At 37.9% G+C, this 22230-nt stretch overlaps 1 protein-coding gene across 3 annotated transcripts in view; it reads left to right on the plus strand.

Annotated features, from left to right (window-relative positions):
- LOC135203000 (sodium- and chloride-dependent glycine transporter 1-like) overlaps positions 1-22230 on the plus strand; it is a 158360-nt gene that overhangs the window by 133234 nt on the left and 2896 nt on the right. For all 3 annotated transcript variants that reach the window (XM_064232546.1, XM_064232548.1, XM_064232547.1), the window contains exons 3-14: positions 1955-2086; positions 3451-3591; positions 4539-4695; positions 6847-6979; positions 8974-9108; positions 13491-13594; positions 15838-15962; positions 17858-18041; positions 18959-19094; positions 20630-20761; positions 21150-21317; positions 21761-21872. In XM_064232546.1, the coding sequence (XP_064088616.1) occupies positions 1955-2086; positions 3451-3591; positions 4539-4695; positions 6847-6979; positions 8974-9108; positions 13491-13594; positions 15838-15962; positions 17858-18041; positions 18959-19094; positions 20630-20761; positions 21150-21317; positions 21761-21872 (1659 nt within the window). The remainder of the gene's footprint in view (positions 1-1954; positions 2087-3450; positions 3592-4538; positions 4696-6846; positions 6980-8973; positions 9109-13490; positions 13595-15837; positions 15963-17857; positions 18042-18958; positions 19095-20629; positions 20762-21149; positions 21318-21760; positions 21873-22230) is intronic.

The following is a 22230-nucleotide window of genomic DNA, read 5'->3' on the forward strand; positions in this document are numbered from 1 at the left end:
TTCAGTAAATTGGAATAAACTCAGAAATCCCTTCACCATCTGGTGGAAAATTATTTAAAATTCAACGCCACATTGCGCCTTCGACTCCCCAACGCAGAAAAGCTTTTGTGCGCTTGTGTGTTTCAATTCAAGGGCTTTACAACGGTCATGTTTACCTAAATATCGATCTGGGGGTTCCCTGGTGGATTCCTGCTTGGAAAGGGAAGAAGAAGAAAAAGAAGCAGCAGCAGCAGATGTGTAGGTTCTGCTGATGCTGTGTTGTCAAGGTGGTGGAGGCGTTCGTAGGTTATTTCTCATAGCGATGGTTAAGGCACTTCTAAGTCTGTTTACAGGGTGCGTTCTCTTCTTTATATACGGAAGGCAAATCGCTTCTCAGCCTGATTGGACAGGATCAGGGCTCAGTATTTGTTCTTATTACAAGTAGGCGTGTATATGAGACGTGTATAGATGTATATGTGTATATAATGTGTGTTTGTTGTTGCGATATGTTTCTGTTTACAGGATGCGTTTCCTTTCTTCACATTCTGCAGGCAGGATACTTCTCGGCTTTATTGCCTAAGATCAAAGCGAGCTATCTGATCTTATCAGCTCGATAGCTACTCTGTAGGGAAAACCTTGTTGGCGTGTACATGTTACGTGCGCGCGCGCACACACACACATATATGTATATATATATTATATATATATATATATATATATATATATATATATATATACATGGATTTTTATCACATCAGCGTGATTCATATACATACATTATATTACAAATGTCCTTTAATATCCAATTCACTCTACCTCGGAATGATTATATATCATATATTTCATATATGTTACATATATATATATATATATATATATATATATATATATATATATATATATATGAAAATAAATTAATTCCGAGGTAGAGCGCAGTGGATAGAAGGACACTTGTAGCTTAAGCATGCACACACACACACACACACACACACACACACACGCACACACACACACATAGATATAGATATATATATATATAATATATATACATATATATACTATATGCATTAAGCTACAAATATCCTTTAATATCCAATTTGCTCTACCTTGGAATTTATGTTTCATATATGGTAACCAAAAGGGATTTTTTTAGTTGATAATTATTTCGTCCTCTCGTGGGTTCGAACCACCGCCCAGCGGACTGAGGAGAAATCAGGACGCTGGCTCGAACCCACGACAGGACGAGATTATCATCAATTAAAAAAAAAAAAAAAAAAAAAATCTCCTTCAGGTAACATACATGAAAATATATTGATTCCGAGGTAGGGCGAACTGGGTATTAAAGGACATTTTTTAGCTTAATGCATATATAGTATATATATATATATATATATATATATATATATATATATATATATATAAGTATTACGCTGCAAATGTCCTTTAATATCCAGTCCGCTCTACCTTGGAATTAATTTATTTTCATATATGTTAACATACATAAAAAATATATGAAAATATATTCATTCCGAGGTATAGCGAACTGGAATTAAAGGGCAATGTAAAGGAAACGTTTAACGTCGAAAGGTCTCGCGGATACTCCGTCGTTTATTTTCCTTCATGGCATATATCTTTAATATATATATAATATATATATAGTATATATATTATATATATCTATATCGGTGACTGGTAAAAATATTCTTTTACAACTGAATTCCATCTGTTAAAAGGAGCCCATAAAAACGGCAAATTATAGAGAGAAGATAGTATATTTCAGAGACTGCTGTCTCTACCTGAAGAGAGAAACAGCAGTTTCTGATATATAGTATTTTCTCTCTATATTTTGGCGTTTCTATGGGCTCCTTTTATTATATATATATGGTGTGTGTGTGTGTGTATTTGAATTTGCATCCCTTTACTCCCTTATAGACCGCACCTACAATCGGATTAAAATGTTGCTTCTATGTTGCAGGTGCTTTCCTCATTCCCTACTGCATCATGCTCCTCGTCTGTGGCATGCCGCTCATGTTCTTCGAACTGTCTCTGGGGCAGTTTGGACGGGAAGGACCCATCACTGTCTGGAAGATCTGTCCGCTTTTCCAGGGTAAGGATAGACACAGAGTATTTTCTGTCTGCCGGTTTCAGATTCGTTCTTCTTCATTATTATCACTTGAATATCTAAAGGTCTCCCGTTAATAGTACTTCTGCCTTCTGTCCTTTTCCTGTCAGTTAGTCATGTGGTAGGTGATAAGAAAGTTAATGATTGACTTGATTTGATGATAATGATAGACTATTATTATTATTATTATTATTATTATTTAGTTGATTACTTAGTTTTTCCTTCTTCAAGGTAAATTATTATATTAGTGACTACTTAGGTTCCTCTCCAAGGTTATTATTATTATTATATTATATTATTATTATTATTATTATTATTATATCAGACCATCTTTCTGTTTGTATCAAATGGCAGAATAAGTGACACTTAGTTTTCCTTTTAAGGTAGATGTTATTATTATTATTATTTTGTTAAAGATGATGGCAGCATCAGTGGAATTGATTTTATATATGGTCTTTTCAATTCTTCTTATTATTCTCTTCTCATCAGGGCTGATATTTGCTAATAGCTGGCCGATGTTCATATCTTGGTTAAAGAAATGTTTTCTAAAAATACTAATTTATTGTTAAAATAACAAAAGTGATTAACAAATCTTAGTAATGGAATTCCAACGTTTCCAACCGTATCATCGGTTCATTTTCAAGGAAAGGTGAGCGTGAACTGATTGGAATGTATAGTTCACGCTCACCTTTCCTTGAAAATGAACCGATGATACGGTTGGAAACGTTGGAATTCCATTACTAAGATTTGTTAATCACTTTTGTTATTTTAACAATAAATTAGTATTTTTAGAAAACATTTCTTTAACCAAGATATGAACATCGGCCAGCTATTAGCATGTATTCCAATCAGTTCACGCTCACCTTTCCTTGAAAATGAACCGATGATACGGTTGGAAACGTTGGAATTCCATACTAAGATTTGTTAATCACTTTTGTTATTTTAACAATAAATTAGTATTTTTAGAAAAAATTTCTTTAACCAAGATATGAACATCGGCCAGCTATTAGCAAATATCAGCCCTGATGAGAAGAGAATAATAAGAAGAATTGAAAAGACCATATATAAAATCAATTCCACTGATGCTGCCATCATCTTTAACAAAACATGTTTAAGAGAGGGTCTCCTACCTTCATATATTATTATTATTATTATTATTATTATTATTATTATTATTATTATTATTATTATTATTATTATTATTATTTTTAGGTTAATTCATTACTAATCCATGAACTAGTTTATTGCCGCAATAATTGATAATGTTTAGAATTTCATTATTATTATTATTATTATTATTATTATTATTATTATTATTATTATTATTATTATTATTATTATTATTCCAGGTATTGGATACGCAATGTTCATGATAAGCTTCTACATCGGGTGCTACTACAACGTCGTCTTATCGTGGGCCATCTACTACATCTACGCTTCTTTCACCCACACCCTCCCCTGGACCTCCTGCGGAGATTGGGGATCCGATTGTGAGTCAAGTTCTCTTAGTTTTCCGGATTTACTTCCGGAATTTACTTCCAGATTTACTTCCAGTTTAAAGAATCATAAAAAAATGTTTCTTGGGCACGAAGGCCGAATGAACTGATGGGACACTTTAATCGATGGAGATTTTATTGTCAGGTTCATTGGAAAGAAAACATTGTGGAAAGTTCAGTGGGCGTGGCAGACCTATGTACCCTTTTGTTGCCCAAGCGGGGGTTAACATGTAATACAATTAGAGTAAATTGTACTTTAGGTCAAGATCGATCCCGGGAAGGGGGAAGTAACTTAGGCCTCTCTGTAAAATCCACTGTGCCTCAAAAGGTTGACCTAACTTTTGAATGATAGACCTCGTAGTTAGTCGCGTTCATGGTAGGGAAGGTTGTAGGTCTAGCAACCTCACCCCTCAAGGGGTACAGATGCTACAGGATATCCCAACACTTGAGGAAATCGTCTACAGCCTCTGTTTTATAGGGCCAACTATATGGAACGCCTAAATTGAGCCATAATTGAAAGGGGGGTTATGTTGAATATCCAAGGCTTCCCAGCTCCATTGAGGGAAGCTGTAGGCATTAATTAAGGTTCTTAGCAGTGTCCCTACTTCCCCCAGCTGAATCCCCTTTCACTCCTTTTACTGTACCTCCGTCCATATTCTCCTTCTTCCATCATACTTTCCACCATCTCTTAACAAATGTTTCATAGCGCAACTGCAAGCTTTTCCTCCTGTAACACCTTTCAGCCCTTTTTACTCTCGGTTTCCCTTTCAGCACTGAATGACCTCCTACGGCCCAGCCCTTGGACTTCAGCCTACATTTTATATAATTTTCTCCTCTAGAATTCCCGGATCAAAAGCTTGGCCTTTCGTCTAAATTTTATATTCTGTTCTTGTAGACTTCCAAGTCGAAAGCCTCGAACTTATCAAATATGTTACTTCCAGACTGCAAACAGTATAACTCTCGCAACTGCACGCTCAGCGGGGGACTGATGAACCTGACGGGGGAGTGCATCTACCAAAACACCACTTCTCCTGAAGAGTGGACGGTCCTCACTGAATCCGCCAACAAGATCAAGAGTCCAGCGGACGAGTTCTTCCAGTAAGCCATTTCTTAAGCATCTTTCATTGCCTTTCCCTTCTGGTTTTGTCTCCCCATGTTCTTTCCACACTATATAATTACCAGACTTATACATTCAGTCACTTACCTTATTTATAAACACATGTACCGCCTACGGTGCACTGGACGAATTCCAGACCAACCTACCACTTTCTAGTACCAACTTATTAGGCGTCACAGACCTCAATTTCCAGACTAACATACATCTTTCCTGTTGCCACCTCTGGGATATCAGAGACCTCGGTTTCCATACCAACATACCACTTTCCAGTGCCAACTTATTAGGTGTCACAGACCTCAAATTCCAGACTAACATACATCTTTCCAGTTGCCACCTCTTGGGTATCAGAGACCTCAGTTTCCAGACTAATGCACCACTTTCCAGTATCTACTACCTGGATGTCTAGACTTCAAATTCCAGAATAACATACATCTTTCCAGTTGCCACCTCTTGGATATCAGAGACCTCAATTTCCAGACCAACATACCACTTTCCAGTATCTACTAACTGGATGTCTAGACTTCAAATTCCAGAATAACATACATCTTTCCATTTGCCACTCATTGGATATCAGAGACCTCAGTTTCCATACCAACATACCAATTTCCTGTACCAACTTATTAGGTGTCACAGACCTCAAATTCCAGACCTCTTGGATATCAGAGACCTCAATTTCCAGACCAACATACCACTTTCCAGTATCTACTTATTGGATGTCTCAGACTTCAAATTCCAGACTAACATACATCTTTCCAGTTACCACCTCTTGGATATCAGAGACCTCAATTTCCAGACCAACATACCACTTTCCAGTACCAACTTAGTAGGTGTCACAGACCTCAAATTCCAGACTAACACATATTTGCAGTTGCCACCTCTTGGATATCAGAGACCTCAATTTCCAGACCAGCATACCACTTTCTAGTATCTACTTACTGGATGTCTCAGACTTCAAATTCCAGAATAACATACATCTGTCCTGTTGCCACTTCTTGGATATCAGAGACGAATTCCAGACCAATATGTTTTACCAGTGGCCACCTAATAGATGTCACAGACTCTAAATTCAGTACTAACCAACGTTTTTTTTTTTTTTTTTTTTTTTTTTTGCTTGATTATCACAGACCTCAAGTTCCAGACCAGTATACCTCTTCCAGTTGCCACTTCTAGAAGGCCATAGACTGTAAATTTCAGCAGCTGTTGAATATCAGATTTAAAGTTCATTATGTCTTGTTCCTGTAGCCGCATTCTATGAGTTATGGAATTCGTTTCCAAACAAGTTACCTCTCCGTTTTTTGCTTTCAGAAGTGACAATTATTAATCTTCCCTGGAACCTTCTCTTAGTTATTCCCCATTCTAGGTGCCACCTCTTAGATATTCCCCATTCCAGCAACCGCCTCTTAGATCTTCCCCTTTCCTGTAGCCACTTTTTGGATATCCCCATTCCAGCAACCACCTCTGAGGATATTCCCCTTTCCATTAACCACCTCTTTGATATTCCCCATTCCAGTAGCCACCTCTTTGATATTCCCCAGTATAGTAGCCACCTCTGAGGATATTCCCCATTCCAGAAACCACCACTTAGATATCCCTTATTCCAGCAGCCACCTCTTAGATATTCCCCCATTCCAATAGCCACTCTTAGATATTGCCTATTCCACTAACCACATCGTAGATATCCCTCATTCCAGCAGCCACCTCTTAGATATTGCCCACTCCAGTAATCACCTCGAGGAGATTCCAGCAGCCACCTCTAAAGATATTTCCCGTTCCAATAACCACCTCTTAGATATCCTCCATTCCAGTAGCCACCTCTTAAATATCGCCAATCCATTAACCACCTCTTAGATATCCTCCATTCCAGGAGCCACCACTGAGGATATTCCCCATTCCAGTAGGCCCCCCTTAAACATTCCAGCTTCCAGCACATACACCTTGGATATCATGTACTTCTTGGACTATTTCCAGGCTCAGTGACTCATCTTGTTTTCCGTTCCCCATTCCAGCAGCCACCCCTTAGATATTCCCCATTCCAGTAGCTGCCTCTGGAACATTCCTGCTTCCAGCAGCTACTCCTTCGACATTTACTTCCTGGACTAGTTCCGGACTCAGTGACTCATCTTGTTTTCCAGCAACCATGTTTTGGACATCACGGACGGCATCCACGATATGGGAGGCCTACAGGGCAACATCGTCTTGGCCCTTCTCGTCGCTTGGATCATTGTTTATTTCGTCTTGATCAAGGGTGTCGAGACCTTTGGAAAGGTAATTTTATATATAATATATATTTCTATATATATGAAATATATAGTATGTGTGTGTATTTATGTATATATTTATGTGTTATGTCTGTGTGTGTACCATTCATAAAATTTACATGGGATGTTATTACTCTCTTGTTTTTCAAATATATATATATATATATATATATATATATATATATATATATATATATATATATATATATATATATATATATATAATATATACAGTGGTCCCCGTATTCATGGGGATGCATACCAGACCCCCCATGAATACTTAGAACCCATAAATGTTTGGAACCCCTATAAAAACGCTAAAAACAGCCTATTTTGTTAGTTAAAACTCAAGAAAAACCCACTAAAAATTTTCATACTTGGTTATTTTAATAGTTTTATCACAAAAAGTGCATTTTATGATGAAATTGACAAAAAAACAAGGAATTTGTGGATATTTCTCATAGAAAAATACTGCGAATGTGCGAATTTTCTGCGAATAATGCGGGGAAACGTTCCCGAGAGAAATCGGTGAATTAGGAGAACGCGAATATGGGGGGTCCACTGTATATATATATATATATATATATATATATGTATATATATATATATATATATATATATATATATATATTATATATATATATATATATATATATATATATACACACGAGGGGGGACCCAAAAGTAACCGGAATTGTGTCATAGAATTTTATTCAGTTATTGTTACATGTTTACAGTCTTATCACCTTCAAAGTATTCTCCATTTGAAGCAATGCACTTATCCAGACGTGTTTTCCACTGTTGAAAGCAATTCTGGAACTCTTGTGAAGTTATGGCTTTTAATGACTCCATCTTTTTCTTCTGAACCTCTTCAACGTCTGCAAAACGTTTTCCTTTGAGGGCTTTCTTCATTCAGGGGAACAAAAAGAAGTCACAGGGAGCAAGATCGGGTGAATAGGGAGGGTGGGTAAGTGGGGTCATGCCATTCTTGGTCAGAAACTGTCTCACACTCAAGTGCTAAAGCGTTTGTGAGATTCCGTGAGACGGAAACGCCCCGACCTGTGGCAAAGTGGAGGGTGGTGGCTTCATCACGACAATGCACCAGCGCACACCGCCTTGAGTGTGAGACAGTTTCTGACCAAGAATGGCATGACCCCACTTACCCACCCTCCCTATTCACCCGATCTTGCTCCCTGTGACTTCTTTTTGTTCCCTTCCCCCGAATGAAGAAAGCCCTCAAAGGAAAACGTTTTGCAGACGTTGAAGAGGTTCAGAAGAAAACGACGGAGTCATTAAAAGCCATAACTTTGCAAGAGTTCCAGAATTGCTTTCAACAGTGGAAAACACGTCTGGATAAGTGCATTGCTTCAAATGGAGAATACTTTGAAGGTGATAAGACTGTAAACATGTAACAATAACTGAATAAAATTCTATGACACAATTCCGGTTACTTTTGGGTCCCCCCTCATATATATATATATATATATATATATATATATATATATATATATATATATATATATATATATATATATATATAATATCACATTACCGTGATTACATATACATATATCGAGCTACAAATGTCCTTTAATATCTAATTCGCTCTACCTCGGAATTAATATATTTTCATATATGCTTAACCGAAGGGGAATTCTTAGGCGACAATAGAATTGCCGGCCGATGGGCACAAACCCTTGACATCTTCAATTCCAGGACTGGCAGTGAAGCCTTAGGTGGGGTGGGCTAAGGCTTCACTGCCAGTCCTGGAATTGAGGATGTCGATGGTTCGTGCCCGTCGGCCGGCATTCTATTGTCACCTAAGAATTCCCCTTTGGTTAAGCATATATGAAAATATATTAATTCCGAGGTAGAGCGAATTAGATATTAAAGGACATTTGTAGCTCGATATATATATATATATATATATATATATAATATATATATATATATATATATATATATATATATATACACACACAGTAAAACCTTCTTTTTCAGGCTGTCTACTTCACTGCCACTTTCCCTTACCTGATCCTAATAGTCCTTCTGGTGCGATCAGTGACCCTACCTGGCTACATGGATGGAATATCCTTCTATCTGACGCCTCAGTGGGACAAGCTCATGGTGGCATCTGTAAGTATGATTTTTGGTAGCCTCACATATTTTTTTTTTTTTTTTTATCTAGTAGCGTTTTTATTTTTTTGTTTAAAATTCTAAGTTACAATGCACGAGGATGTCTATTCTAGTGCGAGTTTTCCCCGAATGTTGACGCTGAATTAAATCGTTTTTAACCAGCTAGTTTGTTTACAGAGGGTGACAAGTTGCTGTGATGGTGGCATTGCGTTTTAAAGTACGCTAACAATATCTGTTTAGGAGTAAAAGACCCCATTTAACTAAAAGGAGAGAGCTGAAGGCGAAACCTACCTCGGTTTGTTCCCATCACCTGTCATCCCTGTAGCTAGCTGAAATTAATCATTAAGTCTTAGGCGAATTCAAACCCCCGGTATCGACCTGATTTCCATATATAAATTTTGTCCAGTGCCTTTTACGTATTTACTTATCTGCTCCAGAACCAAGAGCCCATGTTTGCATAAGGCAAAAATCATTTAAAAACAAAAGCTAATCATCGTATTACACGACATAGCGACTTTTTCTTACCCTCAACTGCCTGGCTAAGACGTCACTTTCTTCTTTTCTGTTTCCTGACTCTCATAATCTGTCTTCCTTGAAGAGGGGGGAAGATCTAACTTCAAGACTAAAGATTTTCTTTTATCTTAAATTCTTCAGGGCTGGGCTAGGAAAGGGCATTTAGTTGCCAGTTTCTTTGGCCTCAGCTCTTCAGAAATAGTGACTGACACCCATTATTATTATTTTATTATTATTATTATTATTATTATTATTATTATTATTATTATTATATATTATTATTATTATTATATTATTATATCATCCTAAAATTAAATAGACTGTGACCTTAAAACACTGTTACCTCTAAGCAAATGAAAAAGGTAACTTTTATCTATTGTTTTCAAATTCTCAGGAAAAGAATCTGACCAGTATCCATGATTGGGAGGGGCAACAGTGTAAAACTCGATAAAACTTTAATAATGAAAAAAAACAAACCAAACTCGGTATTTGGCACTGAGAGCAGGCCGTGCATGTCTCAGCATACTCATGCATGGAAATTAACCACTTATCTCGTGTACTTTCTTGTCATCAGGTGGCAGAACACTTTTAGTCGATATTCTTCAACCAAGTGATTGATAACAGAAATTTTGTATATACATATATATATATATAATATATATATATATATATATATATATATATATATATATGTATATATATATATATATAATATATATATATATATATATATATATCATTTTGCTTTATACAATACTTTGACCTACAGGCTACCCAACTGTATTGCTTGCTGTCTTTTCCTTCTAGTCCATTTCCTTTGCTGTCTAAGTTGTTTCACTTTATCTTGCACTACAGTTTCCCGTTCATCCTCCGAATAATAATAATAATAATAATATTTTGGTAGAAGACCCTCTTTTAGGCAAATGCTGTTAAAAAGGATGGCAGAATTAAGCGAGTTGATTTTATATATTGTTTTTTCTATTTTCCTTACAATTCGCTTCTCAGGCTCAGCGATGTTTCTGAGTAACTGGCCAATATTCATATTGGGAATTTTTTAAAATTATAAATGCTGAAGGAATCTTTTATTAGAACAAGATATCAGGTCCAGGTCAAGCAGGGGTCGTCGTCAGTGCTGGTATTATTCCGTAGGCGTAGTTCAGTTCGGGCCAGGGTCGTCTTAGGTTTAAGGGCTGGTATTGGTGCTGGTATAGCTGGTATCACGTGACGTTTCGACCTTCTTGTAGGTCATCTTCTGACGAGTCGGTTGAAGTGACTGTAGCAAGAAAGTTTGCGGAACGGTATTTATAGCGGCACGGACCTAGAGTTGCATTCTCATTGGTCGGGACCGTCCCGACCAATGAGAATGCAACTCTAGGTCCGTGCCGCTATAAATACCGTTCCGCAAACTTTCTTGAACTACGCCTACGGAATAATACCAGCCCTGACGACGACCCCTGCTTGACCTGGACCTGATATCTTGTTTTAATAAAAGATTCCTTCAGCATTTATAATTTTTGAAAATTCCCAATATGAATATTGGCCAGTTACTCAGAAACATCGCTGAGCCTGAGAAGCGAATTGTAAGGAAAATAGAAAAAACAATATATAAAATCAACTCGCTTAATTCTGCCATCCTTTTTAACAGAATAATAATAATAATAATAATAATATGCTGGAAGAAGACCGTCATTAATACAGGTTTTATTGAAAATAACGGCTATTTTGGCCGCTTTTATTTTGCATTGAAGTTTCTCTATTCTTCTTATTATTACTGACTTTTCTTCTCTCCTCAAGTTGGCTATTAAAACGCCAAATGGGGGATTCACGTTAAAAACGTGGCATTTGTCAAATTGACAAACGCCACGTTTTTGACACGAATCCCCCATTGCGTTTTAATAGCCAACTTGAGTACAGAAGAAAACTCAGTAATAATAAGAATAGATTAACTTCTATACAAAATAAAAGTGGCCTAAATAGCCGTTATTTTCAATAAAAAAAAAATAATAATAATAATTCATGTAAGAACAGAATCTTTGGACGAGAATGGTGATAGACTAGACATGGGGATCAGGGGTCGCACCAGGCAGGCTACTCCATAAGAATTGTAAGAATTTAGTACAGAAAAGGAAGGACTTTTATGGAATATCCTTAACTGAGACAGATAATAAAAAAAATAATACTACACAAATACAGTGACAGAATCCCATTTCGGAATTTACAGATAGATATTGGCTTCCAGCAAAGGAAGAATGGGCGGCCAATGGACTGTCGAGCAAGATAGCTCAAATCAAAACGGAATCTGCACCACAGCCCAAGGGTTATGAACAATGGGCCCTACTGTTGGTGAAAGATGAAATTAGTAAGAGGACAAAGACGACCACAAGTCTTTATAATAATTGGGGGGTTAAACAGGACCAGGAGATGAAAGTCAGTAGCATGCATTCATATCTTAGTGAAGCGTATCAGAAACACGTGTTGGTAACTTATCACATGCAAATCACTAACTTGAAAACATGTCGACAACTGTAAATGGAGAACGAACCTTTGGCAAACACTGGATAATCATGTGACGCACTGGTTGGAACTACCGGCGGTAGGTTGTTCATTTGTATTCAACTTCTCTGTGATTTGTATGTGATAAGTTGCTGACAAAGTGATTATGACGTGTTTTAATACAGTGTGGATGCATCGTGACAGAATGATGTGTACTTTTAATCAGAGAAATAGCTCTTACTTGGTCTGTCTTAGATTAAATTCGACTTGCTCCAAAGACAAACTTCCTAAATTTTGTGTTCCTATGCATGCACTACTTTTAAAGAAGCTCTGTTGCATGCGTTTTGCCTTTTATTCTTTACAGGAAACCGAACAAAATAAAAGAGAACATGATTGTTAAAAGATAAAATCTTGAAGCCCCTCAGTTCGTGATTTTTTAAGCTACTCCTTGGCTTACCAACTTGCTTTATTTCGTGTAATAATGTGACAGAAGCATAGCATCAAGATTGGTTGAAATAACAGAGGTAAAACTATTGGTAGGAAGCAATACTTGATCTCAGTTCCATTAGCATATAGGCAGAGTATTTAGTTTGTGGCATTACAACAGCATATTAACCTTTCCCCACATCGTTCACCAAATAGTAATTATGAAATGTATAAACCATATGCTCTAAACATATACCAATGTAAATAAATGTATGATATAATTACACACATGCACACATGCTCGGATGCTTATATACTCATACACAGCTGAGTATATCAGTGTTTGCATGTGTGTGTGTGTGTGTCAACAGTCATATCTTCAAATACTAAGCCATGAAGCTAGGCATTTCAAGTTCGAATAGTACAGTACAGTGTCTGATCAGCACAATCTACCCTGAGTTCATAACCCAGCTGAGTAGATGTCTTGATGGCTTTAACAGATCAAATTTAAGAATGGACACTATTGGTTCATTTTGATGTCTGTGTTACAGTTATGTTTTTGATAACTTACGCTAATCTTCTGGAAAAATTATAATCTTGGCTTAGGTTTTGCACACCAGAGATTAGTACCAACTGCCAAAGATGCCCATATGGCAAACTTTCTTGGTGAGTTCCAGAGTCAAATGGTAAACTGGTTAAACTGTAGGCCTGCACTGTAATGAACTGCAAGAAAAGCTTTATGGTATTAGATTTTTAGGTCTGGAGAAGTATTTGTTACTGTAAAAGTTCTGTACATTCAGATATTGAATGCCCTGTTTAACAATTCTGGTGAAGTTAGGGGTCACGCCTCTCTTCTTGATAATCCTTCAGAAGTTCTTTTGTGCGTGTGTCTGCATGGCTACAATAACTCATCATGATTCATCCCATTATCTTCTCTATCACCCGGTCAGGTTTGGGGTGACGCCGCCATCCAGATCTTCTTCAGTCTGTCGCCCTGTTGGGGTGGCCTGATCACTCTTGCCTCCTATAACAAGTTCAGCAACAACTGCTTCAGGTAAGGTCAAGAGCTGTGGTGATATACACTGTTTAATCATTTCTAAAGCTTCTGCACTCCGCGTGACTCATCTCCTGCTACAATTCACACTACTACTCTTAGAGAAATCTGTTCCCCTACCTCCGTCCTTCCATCCCTCCAACCCTCCAGCCCTTTCCTGAAAGGAAGATTTTTCCATTTTGGGCAGCAAAAATGCAAACAGTGTTCACCCTAATCCTGGACATGGTGTTTGCCTCTCTTTCACGAGCAGGTTTGGGGAGAAGCGGCCGCGCAGATCTTCTTCTCCCTGGGGCCGTGTTGGTGATCACTAACTGCCCTCTCATCCTTCAACAATTTCAAGAACAACACTTCCAGGTACAGTCCGTGAGAGTTAGTTTTCTACGGCCGCTCTGTGGTGAATCTGTAGAGATGAGCCTTTTTCAGACTGCTGTAGTGGAGTGCATGAGGTGCTCCTTAGATATCTCATGAGATAAGAAAGATCTGACGTGATTCAGTCGATGGTCTTTGCCCAGAGTTCTCCTTCCATGGTGTCTTTCTCACGCAGCAGAGCCATCCTCACAAAATCACAGATGTACTAAATCAGACAACTGTTTGTGGAAATTTTTTTATTTGCATGTCCATGGCTAAATGAATTAGGAAGACATTTTCCAGGTCAGCAGACTAGAAAAATTATTTAGAAAATTTGAGCGAACAAATTGGGAATTTCTTGTTATGTAGATCTAAACATGAACAAACAACCTGGTTCTGCCATAATCCTTGAGTCTACAATTTCTAACTGGAAAATATTACACTCTGCACCACTTCTAGATATTGTTCTATTTCTTATTCAGTTATGCACTGCCTGTCAATCTGTGACAGCATGAATGATTGAAGGGAATGTTGAACACTTACCGCTTGTGGAACATTACACTATAATTCCAAGAGTTTCCTTGAAAAGCCCTGGAAGAAGCATAACTGCACCTTAGCCTAAATAGGTACAGGTTCACTGGATGCATGTACCTCTTTGATTATGTTCCTAAACTCGTGAATGTGGTGGCTTTATAGAGTCGAGTTCTATTTCTTCAAGGTAATAGGAAGTACCTGTATAAACTGAGAAACTGAGCATTGTACAGCTTGCCATTGTAGAGAAGACCATCCTAAAATGGGAGAATTTCTCAACTCCAAAGTCATCTGATTTAGAAGTCTGGGATCATAAAGGTTCCGGAATGTCATTGTACTTGAACCTCTAAAATCAAAGAGCTCCCAAAGATTTCATTTATTTCCATTCCATGAATTTATGTTCTGACTATTTCCAAAAAATATATTTTGAATACATCTGAGATTTACCTACCATAGTTATTGTTTCCAAACTCGAAAATCATTCACAATCCAAGAGCGCATGTATCTATGTGTAGGTATTTACTCTGTTCTGGAATGCTCATGTGACTACCACTCTTCTGGTTATGGATGCACTTTGTTTTGCAGTAATGCTCGTGAGGTCCAAAGATTGAAACTACATGATTCCCATTACACAAACAGGGTAACGGAAGAGTTACAGCACGTTTTAAAAGCCGGTGGTTACCTAGTTAGATCCATTGAGGTTGGCTGGTGACTTCTGCCTCCATGAAAACATTGCAAAGCCTTTGTTATGTACATTGCATGTCACCCATTGTCCTCATATGCTGTAAACTAGAGTACTCAAGGTGAAGGTTTACATGAAGACCACTTTCAGCTTAGCAGCTTAACTTTATGTATTGCTGTCTATGTCATACTGATGACCAGTTTCATCCTCCCCAGATATCACTAATTCTGCTAAATTATCTAGAAATGAAAGGTGACTGGTCTGTTGTAACGACAAAGTTATACAATCTGTGAATATATCCAATGGAAAAATACTTTGCAATAACCTTTTTTTGCATCACTTTTTTACAGTTTCATATTACCTTTGCTTTTACTGTTCATATTCACTTGTAATGCAGCTTCTTGTATATTTTATAACAAATATCTTTGGAATTAATTTCTGCATTGCACTCATTGTATTTCTTGATGTTGCAAATGCAAATCTGTGGAAAGTAATCATTAAGAATTTTGCATCATGTGAAATACTGTATGACATATCAACAAACAATCGGAGCCTCAGTTACCGAAGCATGTTTCTTAATACTGTTTTACTTAGCATGACAAATGCATAACTCTTGTTGTTAAATCATATAACATTTCATCCTTCTCCTCACTGTACTGAACCAAACTTCATCTTTCAACAGAGATGCTTTCGTGGTGTCCTTCGCCAACTGCCTGACGAGCTTCTTTGCTGGATTCGTGATCTTTGGCATCATAGGATTCATGGCGCATGAGCTGGGTCTCCCCGTCAAGGACGTTGCTGTAGACGGTAAATGATCGATTTTCATGTCCTCATGCATTCGTTTACCATCCTTGGCGGGGTTCTATTATGTTCCTGCAGGTATCTGGGAATGGAGTACTCCATAAAGTTAGCCTTTGCTGGTAATGATTCCACCAAAGGATTCGGCTAGATATGCATTGTGACATCCTTTTGCCCGGTTGGGGTGCCCGAGGTGTTCCAAAGGTCATCATCCAGTTGTTAGAATTGAGGTTGAACCTCTGATCAAATTTTTCAACCTCCATTGTATCACCATGAATGATATCACCTGATCCTCTTTGGTCGCTCAAATAATCTTTCAGATTCACCAAATCATTTATGGAGATTCCAGTCCCTTTAGAAACTGAGAGTCCCTTTGCAAATTCTTTTTGAGAGTTTTGGTCAAAGGTTTTTCCATTCATTGCTTCATAACAATGAAAGTGCCATTGCTTATGTCTTTTTAATGTTACCATTTCAAATGAAGTCTGATTCTCAGTCTCTAACAACCTGTATGGAAATCTGGCTCACATGTCCCCAGATAAATTTCAAATATCCTTAACAATATTCAAGATAAGAAGTATATCATTGCAATCTGTTAAGATTACAGCCCTTTTGTAATAGAACATTGATTATCTAATACAGATCACCCCCTGACATGTGGGCCAGCTATCACAATATCAGTCTCCACAATGTATGTGGTACAGTAAGTCAAGTAAAAGACAAAGATACTTCATATCACTTCAGTCTATTACGTTTCCACTACATGACCATTCACTTTTCAAAAGTAAAGAAAAAAATAAGAAATGTAAAGTATCTTAGGCCATTCCATAACAAGTAAAAAAAACCAGAGTTGCAAGACATGTCATATTTTTCTTAAAAAGAGTTCTGAGAAATGATAGTAGTCACCACAGTTGTATTGTTATGACCAGTCACACCATCCACTCACTAATAAAGCACTCTTCAGACTCAAGCTTAATCCTACCTTTTGATTCCATTACCAGAAATCCAAAGGATAGATAGTTAATTCCTCATGCCCTCTTGTAAGTAACTCTATTGTTCCCACCCACATGCTTAGTTTACATATTACCATCGGCAAGGTACGTATAAAAAAATCCCATTTTTCATAGATCTGTGAGGTTGGCAGATACTGTAAGTGGCTGTCAGTATGTAGGTAAGTGAGTGTGTTTGTTATAAAAGAATAAGGAATAAGGTAAGTGATGCAAATATTTGTGATTCAAACTGTAAGATCTTGAAGAGGTAAGTTTGTCTTGAAGGTATCATGAAGAGTACAAATCAGATGTCAAGTGAAGTAACAGCTTTCTGTTGTCATCGCAGTGGTGTGTATTAATTACTGCCATGTTGTGTTCAAACTCTCTTGATAAACATTTATATTTTCACCATTTTCAGTGGATATATCTAGTGGCAGCATATTCACTGCACTTAGTGCTGTTTCCAGGGAGGTGAGAGCTGCAGCAGATGTTGTAAACATGCTTTGTAGGTAAGCTTAAGATTGAAGATGAACATTTGTAGAGCACTGCTGTCTTGACTGGTCATCCGTTGCTCTCAGTGTCACAGGTATTTTTTTGCGAAGGAAGTTCGCTCGGTCACACTTACTTGAACATGTACACACAGTATCACACACACACACACACACACATGATGTTTTCACCTCAAAACGTATCATTCATCATCATCATCACCATTTTTGTTCCCATTGTCCTCAGGCAGGTACATAAGGATTGCTGCCTACCTATGTGAGGATACTATATCTATCTGTGCAACTTCTCTCTCATTCTGCCCTAACTCTTCTTTCCTCGCTTCCATTCTCTCGCACCTATCACCATTAGGGCTTTTACAGTACCTCCACCCCAAGTTCTCATGTGGAGTCATTCTTATGCACGTTCTAGGACCGGGCCTGGCGTTCGTGGCTTACCCCGAGGCCGTGGCCCGCCTGCCCCTCTCGCCGGTGTGGTCCATCTTGTTCTTCGCCATGCTGCTGACTCTGGGTCTCGGCACGCAGTTCACTATCCTTACCACCATCATGACCACCATTACCGATGACTTCCCAGTCCTCCGCGGCAAGAACTTCAAGTGAGTCAGTCAACAACCTGCCAAAAAAGAAATCCGCCTCGCCAACATGACACCCATTTTCTATATCATGATTAACACAATGTTTGCCGGGTGTGCACTCACATGTGGTATGTGACTTTACGTGTGACTAACCCTTCATTCATGACAGGGTATCAGTATTCTTCAGCAGCAACTGGCTAGAAGGCCTATATTATTATGATTATTATTATCGTTGTTGTTGTTATTACTATTGTTACTGTATGATGTTAATCAATGATCCTCATTTCTTTCCCCGGCATAAGCATCAAGTATGCAACTACTGCATGAGACACGAAATGTTGGCACGGACTCATTTTTTTGACGCTACTGTACATTTTGCAGAGATCCTTTGCTATCACAAGGCAGTGGTTACCATTAGCTGGTTGGAGCGTTATGCATCAGCCTTCAATGTCTTAATCGATAGCTTTCCAACAGCCGCATGGTAACCACTGCTAAAAACACTCATTGAATGCAGTGATTAATGATGACCTTCTACTCAGGAAAAGTTACCCAAAGTTCTTATCATTTTTTTTTTCTCTGGCCTCATCATGGAGGACGTTTACTGAATGCTGAATCAAAAGCTTGGAAATTCAACATGATAATAATGCCTTTCTTATTATTATTATTATTATTATTATTATTATTATTATTATTATTATTATTATTAATTATTATTAGCTTTTAATATAGTGGTTACTTTTTACACACATATGATTTCCTAAATTGCTGTTTCCATCATGTAATTTCTGTAAAATTTGTTAACGTGAATTCACCGTGAGCATCTATGTGGCTAAAACTGACCTGTATCTTTTCACTGTATGTACTACAGTGTCGGGCCGAGAAGGCCCAAAAACAATCAGTGTATGGCCGGAAATGACTCATTCTTCTGATAACCGCAGGTGGGCCCTCTTAGCAGCCTGCCTGGTCATGTATGGCGTGGGGCTCTCTATGGCTATGAAGGGAGGCATGTACGTCCTGCAGTTGATGGACTACTATTCCTCAACGTTCTCAGCTCTCATGGTCGGCATGGCAGAGGTAAGATGTCCTCCAACGACAGTGGGATTGTTTGGGTATTTGTTATCACTGTCCCCGTACAAGAGATTATTATTATTATTACTAACAATCTACGGGCATAACCAGCCCCATTGCACCGGCAGAACCAGCTCCGTTTCAAGGAATCGAGCGAGGTAGGATGAAACCCTATTATAAACCATCTTGGGGGTCCCCACTATAGCCCTGCCAAGTTTCATGCCATCGGACCAGCCATTTGGCCCTGATTGAATGACAGACGTACGGACAGACATAATGCCCATTATAGTACGATTTTAGGAGCAGACCTTCTCTGATACATGTTTTGTTAAAAACAATGGCAGTTTTCAACGAATTAATCTTCAGGGTCTTTTCAATTTCTCCTGATAGTTCGTTTATTTGGTCAGCTACTCAACAACCTAGCTGAGTCAGAAAAACGAATTATCAGGAGAATTTAAAAGACCCTGTTTAGGATTAATTCGTTGAAAACTGCCAACATTATTATCATTATTGATGTTATTCAAGATATAAACCCTATTCCTATGGAAAAAGCCCACCAAAGGGGCCACTGACTTGAAATCCAAGCTTCCAAAGAATATGGGCTTCATTAGGAAGAAGTAAGGTGAGGTAAGGAGAAATACCTTCCCCTGCATGGCTGGCTGTCGACAGTACCGTAGTTTTGTTGCAGTATTTCTACAGTATTTCTACCAGGCATTCATCTGTAATCGTTTGCCTTTAGCATATCAGTTGTCCAAGTTTATCATGTATTATTCCCTGAGAAGTTTATCTGTAGCCTAGACTTTACTGAAGGTTCATGGTTGTGTCCTTTCATTTCGCAGCTTCAATGTTTCTGTCTCACGTTTCTCCTGTACCCTTTGGTCTCTTTCCTCCTAGCTGTTCAACTTGAACATTGTACATACCAACCTAATTTTCGTTTCATTTACGGCCAAATCCTTACAACTATACTCGGTTTTTTTTCATCTGTCCATCCACCTGTGGTGTTTGCGTATGGTAACACTGCGTCCCGGGCTTTAGATACATAGTAGTTACATTCAGCTTACATTCAACAATAATAACAATATCCTATTTCGAATATTAACGGTGTAATTTGCATACAGTAAATTATTTAAACACTTTTCAGTTGCAAATGTACACTCAGATATCCTTTTATTTACCTAAAACTTACACATAGCGTAACTATTTAAAGCCCGGGACGCAGTGTTACCATACAAAAACACCACAGGCTTATATGGACAAATGGAAAAAAACAGTCTAGTTATATTAGCAATTTTCAGATATTATTGTAATGACAGGATTTTATGATATTTTGTTGTTTCTTTTCCATGTAAGTCTCTCTTATTTATATTTGAAAACATTTGAAATCATAAGTTTTCAGTGGAGATTTCATTGATATCTCAGAATTTAATGTCTTCCCCTTTGTACATTTTATACCAAAACGTTTATTGCTAAGTTCAGTTAAATTTCTATGCTATTTTTTTTATATTTTCTGATATAAATGATGTTATATCTTCTCGCCTCAGGTTATGGTCGTGACTTGGATTTATGGAGTTGATAACTTCCTCAGTGACATCAAGGTTATGATTGGATTCTACCCATACCCAAGAATTGTCTGGAAATATCTGTGGAAGATTATTATGCCTTGCGTGATCCTGGTTAGTACCCTTGGGGTGTCTTGTTTATAGTAGCTAATGCCCAAGTTGTAAAGTATCCCTTTGGCAATCAACAGTTTTTGATAGCCTTTGTATGCAGGTTCATGAGGACTACCCAGTTCACAACAGTTAGTGCCCGTGTTAGAACTATTTCTTGGGCGTCAACAATGTCAGGAAGATTTTTATCTCTCATCATGTTTTGATGGGCCTTTCTTTCGTCGCAATATACCGTAGCTTTCGATCGTTAGTTAGTAATGTAATCCATGTAATAAGTGCCATTAGAAACTTCGTAATCTGTTCATTGAGAAATGACTCATCTACTCGATAACAAACTTATAATTTAGCTCAGAACAAATTACAAATGAAACATTAAGAGGGATTATCTTTTCAGACTATTCTGGCATTCACCTGGATTGACCTGAAGCCTGCAAAGTACGGTGATTACAACTTCCCACCTTGGGCTAACGCCGTTGGGTGGATTCTCTCCTTCTCCTCTGTATCCCTTATTCCCTTAGTGGCCGTTTACAAGATCCTTCAGGAGAAAGGCTCCTTTGTAGAGGTAAGATCCTCTCCTCGCATACTCGTTTGTGATTGGATAGTCTGCCTGTTATATGTCAACATGGTAAAAAGATGATGATTATAGAGCAGATGGTGGGACATTATGTTTGAGCTCTGTGGATAGAAATGGACATGTACAGTGTAAAGGGACAGGACATTAAGCAGTAGATGGTATTATGTTATGTATGAATTTTGCAAAAAGCTACATAGACATCAGACACAAAATCTGTTATTTGTGGACATCAAAAATGATGGGTACAGATTAAATAGGTTTAAGTTAAGTACCAGTTTTGTTGAAAGATGGAGGACACAACAGATGACCTGTTGTGTGACTCTTATGAAAAGGCAAGAACGTAGGGACGATAGTTTGAATTACAGCACGCAATTTGTAAAGAGTTCATTGGTGCAAATCCTGTCATAATATGTATCTTGTTCATGTTACAGAGAGTCAAGAAACTTAGCAAGCCTCTTCCAGAATGGGCTCCTCCTCCAGAAGTAGCCATCAGACCTAATGACTCCTTTGGTGCCAAACCTCTTCTTAAAGTTACTTCATTTGGTAAGATCCTGGGTGTTCTTTCTTGGTCGTACTATACCTCATAGATCTGTTGTAGGACAGTACCCTGTACAGTGTCTTTGTATGGGACAATGTAGATGATACTAGAGGTTTTTTGCAGTGTCCCTTCGGCACATAGCTGCACTACTTCCCACCTAGAGCTTCTCCCCTGTTCCCTTTCATCTCGTCTTACATAGAAGTACAGATTCTTCCATTGTTGCCTCTAGCTTAAAAAAACAATCTTTCAGACTAGTCTTGTGAGAGTCTAGAAATATGAGTTAGTAATCAGGCAAAACTGTTTTAAAATTATGATTATGGACTCTTGCCTGCTTGACAGTTGTTGTTTGTGTTTTAGAATTCA

Source organism: Macrobrachium nipponense, chromosome 33 (assembly GCF_015104395.2).
Source record: "Macrobrachium nipponense isolate FS-2020 chromosome 33, ASM1510439v2, whole genome shotgun sequence".
Taxonomy (NCBI): Eukaryota; Metazoa; Arthropoda; class Malacostraca; order Decapoda; family Palaemonidae; genus Macrobrachium; species Macrobrachium nipponense.